Source organism: Erythrolamprus reginae, chromosome 3 (assembly GCF_031021105.1).
Source record: "Erythrolamprus reginae isolate rEryReg1 chromosome 3, rEryReg1.hap1, whole genome shotgun sequence".
NCBI lineage: Eukaryota > Metazoa > Chordata > Lepidosauria > Squamata > Dipsadidae > Erythrolamprus > Erythrolamprus reginae.
Genome location: NC_091952.1, coordinates 117,023,087 through 117,029,416, shown reverse-complemented (window position 1 = coordinate 117,029,416; position 6,330 = coordinate 117,023,087). Strand labels below are relative to the sequence as shown.

General features: G+C 36.3%; 1 protein-coding gene across 1 annotated transcript in view; it reads right to left on the bottom strand.

The window, feature by feature from the left end:
* The window catches only part of COL11A1 (collagen type XI alpha 1 chain), a 308,095-nt gene that overhangs the window by 145,969 nt on the left and 155,796 nt on the right, over nucleotides 1-6,330 (bottom strand). Inside the window, exons 21-24 of the mRNA XM_070748567.1 lie at nucleotides 5,164-5,217; nucleotides 5,025-5,069; nucleotides 4,053-4,106; nucleotides 3,022-3,066 (exon numbers count right to left, since the gene is read on the bottom strand). Of these exons, the coding sequence (XP_070604668.1) occupies nucleotides 3,022-3,066; nucleotides 4,053-4,106; nucleotides 5,025-5,069; nucleotides 5,164-5,217 (198 nt within the window). The remainder of the gene's footprint in view (nucleotides 1-3,021; nucleotides 3,067-4,052; nucleotides 4,107-5,024; nucleotides 5,070-5,163; nucleotides 5,218-6,330) is intronic.

The window sequence follows — 6,330 nt, the reverse complement described above, 5'->3', positions numbered from 1 at the left end:
TTGCACACTGGTACGATATTTGAACTATGTACTCTGATGAAAATTTTTGAATCAAATCTACCCTTTTCTAATCAGATCTACTGTCATGTGATTGGAATAAGAAGTGTTGGCTTTGTTGTTATGTCAGTAAAAGTAACATTTTGTTAGCCTTTATACTTTGTTACGAAGCTACACATCTGTGAGAGCTGGAGCTTGCAAAATGGGCATGAGGAGCTTGGGGCCAAATATAACCATACAGGGCAAGTGCACAGGGCCAGCTGAAAAAAGGGTGGAAGAGAGAGAGAGAGGGAGAAGGAAAGAGAGAGGGAGGGGGGAGAGGGAAGGAGAGGGAGAGAGGGAAATAGAGGGAGAGAGGAAGAGAAGGAGAGAGAGAGGCATTATTACAAACGGGTAGGAGAAAGAAGCTCGGAGTTTAAACTTTAGGACACCTGTATATGGAGAACTAATTTCTCAGCCTTTATAGAAGTTCTGCTTCATCAGAACAAAGGTTGTTTGTATTTGTCATGTATCTACTCAAGTCCCAGAGTCCCCTAACATCAATTGGAATCAGACAGTGCCAGGGCAACTTTTGATTAATAGTTGCAGAGGATTGGTGAATTGATACTGCAGTAGATACCATACGTGTTTGAAGGAATGGTCTTCACATGTATTGCTATCAAAGTATTCTCAAAAATCTAACACAATCTTTCCAATTAAGCGGAGGGGTTTCTTTTTGTTTTTTGCTTTCAGGTAAAAGTCCCTAGCAGAAGTATATTTTATTTTAATTATCTTCATTGTCATGTCTTTCAGGATGTAATTCTGTGTGGGAATGTCCTTGGAGGAGAGAGGGTTGATGCTGCTTTTAATCAAATAAGAGAGGGCACAGCCTGCATGATGGAAAGAGACACTCAGAAAGAATCCCACCTAACTTCTCAGGCTATTAAAAAAAGGGTGAGAAATATGTATCAGACTTCCAAGATTCTATTAATGTAGACTTGGGATAAAGAAGAATTAGCTCATTTGGTTGAGTTTCCTCTCTGATCTACCTGCAAAAACTGACACACTATCATGATCACTACTGTGCTTGTGTTCAGCTTATGGGTTTCCAAGATGTTTTGGCTACCATGAAATTGTCTAATTCAGCACAGTACTTTTTATGCCCTCATGCATGTGAGAAGATGCATCTTGTAAACATGTAACTTTTTAGGAATGACGTGAATTTAAATGAAATCATTTAAACCTGAATTCAGAGATTAACATAATGTATACTGTGTTGATCACAGTATGGATCAAAGATATGAATTCACCGTTGTAGCTGGCTTGGTATGAGAAGGTCTTATTGATGCAGTATGGCTCCTTCTATTATAGCATCATTTCATTCCTGTCCTACAGAAGGTATCTTCTATGTGGTAGCTATTTCTGAGATATGGACATCTGATTTCTAGAGTTCTAGTTTAACAAAGAATCTCCAAAGATAAAGGAGACTCCCACAGCACTTAGTGCTCTACCTGTGACAATTACAGAGACTGAAGATGAGCAAAATCTTCATCTGCATCACCACTTACAATGCATGGTTAAAGATGATTGATCAAAGAACCCAAAGAATGGAGAGAGATAGGAAAAGAAATACCGGTAGGCTATAATTGATATAATGGAAAATTAGTCCACACAGAAACTATCTTGATGTTGACTATGAAGATTCTCAGTCATCCAGTTCTTTCAAAAGACAACTGGATTTGTTTCTTCCTCCGAAGATGTTTCACTTCTCATCCAAGAAGCTTCTTCAACATTGAATTTTGATGTTGCTCAGTGCAGATTAATAACGCCTCATAGAAAGGCATCTGAGAGTATTTCCCTTAGAACATGGATATGCTGGGGCCAGGGAAGTCTGCCAGAATCTACATCTCTATCTCATCTTCATGAAACTGATAGGAGCCGAGGGCCATTTCAAGCATTCCATGTATGCATATCATCTCTATGAGAAATAGATGTGCTTAGAAATGTTCCTCATAATAGCGCAAAGACCTCATAAGGACAGGTTCTAATTGATATAAAGAACCTCAAGAACCAGGCTGGTTTTTCACAGCGAGCAAGGGAGCTCAAGCTTTTCTGTTTAAACTGGCTTCACTCTCCCATCAATATAAAAAGGAAATTATATTCCAAGGGCCCATTATAATTAGTTTATTCTTTGATTGCTATTTTGACTTCAAGTGTCATTGACTCCACTTCAAGTATCATTGATTCCATTAGACATTGATTCTAGGGGGAAATAAAGACATTGTGGTGTACAGAGCCACAGAGACAAACTTGGAGAAAACAACAGGTTTTGTTTTTGTTTTTGTTAAAAAAAGCATGCTTAAGGCCTAGAAAACAAAGAAAGCATGACAATTAAGATGAGACTGACTTGACCCTAATTCACTGGAGTCTAATAGGAAAGGAAAGGAAAACTCAAGTCAGGAGATCATGATTATGTATCATATCTATATCAATAAGAGCTATAGCCAAAATTGTGGGATGTGCCTCCTAACTTGTCCTACTTCAAAGCGCTTACATACAAGTGGCAAAGCTGAAGAAGTGGAAATTAGCACTTTCAAATATAGAAAATGATACTTACTCTGATATTGTATATTCAAGGTAAGTAGAAAACAGGATAATGCAAATATATATAATTTATTTATTTTGTCCAATACATAATACACATTGAAGAGAAAGATATGTAATAATGTAAGTAAAGAAAAGAATAGAAGAAAAGATATAAAAGTATAGGTGAACATATTTGAAAGGAAGAAAAGATAAATGAGATAAGGAGAGACAATTGGACAGGGGACGGAAGGCACACTGGTGAACTTATGCATGCCCCAAGTTGCAGATTTTTCTCTTCAGAGAGTACACGTGAATAAGGTCATAAGAAAAGTATCAGTAGCTGATTGGTATCTACCAATGGATTGGTAGCTGAAATTTATTTTAGGAAAAAATATCAGACCACATCTTAAGAAAGCAGACATTTTGCTGCTGATTATTCAGCAAAGGAATATTCCTTACTTTTTCACCTGGAACGCCAATTGGACCTTGTGGACCTGGGAGCCCCTGTGGAAAACATGAAAAGCACATTGTAAGAAAACTAAACATTCATAGAAACTATTTTCTCTAGAGCTGTTTCATTAAAAAGAATTCTTTCCTCAGGAGCTCCTTTTTAATGAAACACAATTAAGGGAGAAAACAAGATCATCCCAAAAACAGTTCTGCTGGCAATGATGTCATGATCCAATGTCATGATCCCAAATGAACTCTCTTTTTCTATTGCTATTCCTGTTTGTACCAAACCAGTCATCTCTCCCCAACCCACCCCCCAAAAAACTAATTATATTTGGAATATTTGTCAAAAAATAATGTAAATATTTATTACTTCTTATACCAGGAACATTTTAAGATAAGAAAGGAAGTAAGGGCATATGAAACCAGGGAAATGCGATCCCCTTATATAGAGCACTGGTGAGACCACATTTGGAATACTGTGTTCAGTTCTGGAGACCTCACCTACAAAAAGATATTGACAAAATTGAACGGGTCCAAAGACGGGCTACAAGAATGGTGGAAGGTCTTAAGCATAAAACGTATCAGGAAAGACTTAATGAACTCAATCTCTATAGTCTGGAGGACAGAAGGAAAAGGGGGGACATGATCGAAACATTTAAATACGTTAAAGGGTTAAATAAGGTTCAGGAGGGAAGGGTTTTTAATAGGAAGGTGAACACAAGAACAAGGGGACACAATCTGAAGTTAGTTGGGGGAAAGATCAAAAGCAACGTGAGAAAATATTATTTCACTGAAAGAGTAGTAGATCCTTGGAACAAACTTCCAGCAGACGTGGTTGGTAAATCCACAGTAACTGAATTTAAACATGCCTGGGATAAACATATATCCACTGTAAGATAAAATACAGGAAATAGTATAAGGGCAGACTAGATGGACCATGAGGTCTTTTTCTGCCGTCAGTCTTCTATGTTTCTATTCAAACTTTTCATGTTTGACTCTCCTGAATGTTTGGCAAAAGCTATCAAACAAGGGCTTACCTGTGGGCCTGGATTGCCTTGCTGCCCATGTGGTCCTGGTTCCCCTTGTGGACCCTGTTTTATAACAAATGCACAGGAGAATATTAATCTCTTCATCGTTTCATATCCTCACTTGAAAAATACACAGAGTTTACAGAAAAAGTGGAGGAATTATGTATTGATTTCTCCTCCAGATTTTTTTTTTGTTCCGTGGAGTCTTCAAACCATATTTGGCAGTATATTCTATTATCTTTCTTATTGGGAAGGTCCCATGCATTACCTGTAAAATATATAGCATTTTTGGGATAATCATCATCTTTAAAGCTCTTACTTTGGCCAATCTTCTCAAATTTTTATTTTTCCAATTCTTAATTTGTTTCTGAATTTTTTTCCATATTAAATTATAATTAAATTCCACCATTTTTTCCGGATTCTTTAATAACCATACTCCTAAATATTTCATTTTCTTGCTACCCAGTTTTAAACCCGATACCTTCCTTATTTCAATTTGCTCTTTAGGCCCTGTATTTAAACAAATGATTTCTGATTTTTCTATATTCACTCTTAACCCTGATTGGTTTTTAAACTCCTGAAGTATTGTGATCATTCTTTTAATCATATCTATTGGTGTTTCTGTAACTATTATAGCATCGTCTGCAAATAAATTTAATTTTAATTCCATACTTCCCATTTGATATCCCTTCCATTGTGTATCTTTTCTAATTTTATTTGGCAGTATAGATTGATTAATCTCTGTCCTCTTTAGCACCTCAAAGGATGTATTGGCAGAGAGACAGAAGACTCATACTAAGGATAAAATGCACATTTTAATTTTATTTTTATCCAAAATATCTGAAGAACACACAAATAAATTTAAAGCACTGAAGACATGAATAGGAGAATTATAAATTTGAAGGTTGTTATTTTGGATTTTTTGGGGGAAAAAAGGTATTTGCCTCTGCTACCCAAAGAGAAAGAATTGAATCTACATACCAGGTTTCCTTTTGGGCCTGATGGTCCATCAACACCTGGGATTCCCTACATTAAAAAAAACCAGAAAAACTGATATAGGTCACCATCACGTTCAAAGGAAATTTTGAAATTTCAAGGTATTTCTTTTTGAAATACATACAGGTTGTCCTGGTAGCCCTGGAGTTCCTCTGGGCCCCAATAATCCTCGTGGACCCTGTGAAAAAAAATGTTGCTTAGGGTTAATTTTTGGTTCACAGAATACATTTTTTAAAAATGTAACTGAAAGACCTCCAGCAAAACCCAAAGAAAATGGCAAAGGTTAAAGAGCTCTGTAACCAATTATTATCAATCACTGAGATAAATAATCCAGTCTTCCTCTTCTTTTTGTTTTGTACAATGGAGAAAACAGTAGTACATAAATGGCAATAGTGGATTTAAGGCCTTTTCCTTTTCCTTTCTTGACAAGATGCAAATTGCTGAGACAAATATTATCAAAAACTGTCCTTTGGATCACCAACCATCTACATCACTTCACTACATTCATAAGCCAGAGAACTTTCACTGCTGTAGCCTAGCTTTTCCATGTATACTGACAGCCCCAATTTCCAATGCACAAAAGCCACATTGAAGTCTACAAGTGATTACTGTATTTTTCCCAAAATAAGACCCAACCAGAAAATAAACCCTAGCATGATCTTTCAGGATGCTTGTAATATAACAGCTGCCCCCAAAATAAACCTGTTAAGATCTTCATCCAAACAGATGCATTTAGTATTTTATTTTCACGAAAAATAAGACCCAACAGGAAAATAGCCCTAATGCATCTTTTGGAGCAAAAATTACTACAAAACCCAATCTTATTTTTGGGGAAATATGCAACCTGTATGAAAAATCTGACAACATTGAGTAGGTCTTGAATGAGGCTACCTATTGTAAATCTGTATATATGTGGTGTTAAGTAGAATTTTTATCTCATGAAGGCATATCTACAAGAATGCATAGGGAACACAATGATCAATTGTTAGCCCAAAAAACACATTCTGTTAGAAAGAAATTCCCTGAGGATGAGCTGCAGTAAGAGTCTGAAAGCTTGGAAGACCAAACTTATAGTCCTGATGATCGACCCAGATGGAATTCTGCAACATTATGCTGGGACTTGTATATTTGCCTTCATTTGTGGCAGTTATCGATATACAAAATGGGATTTTATTGATGTGAAGATCTCATCCCACCTCTTATTACTAAGACATTTCTACTATAAAACATTCTTGGCTAGCAAATTATGTAAAATGATTAATCAGATAAGGAAATATTTATTTCTGGAGTA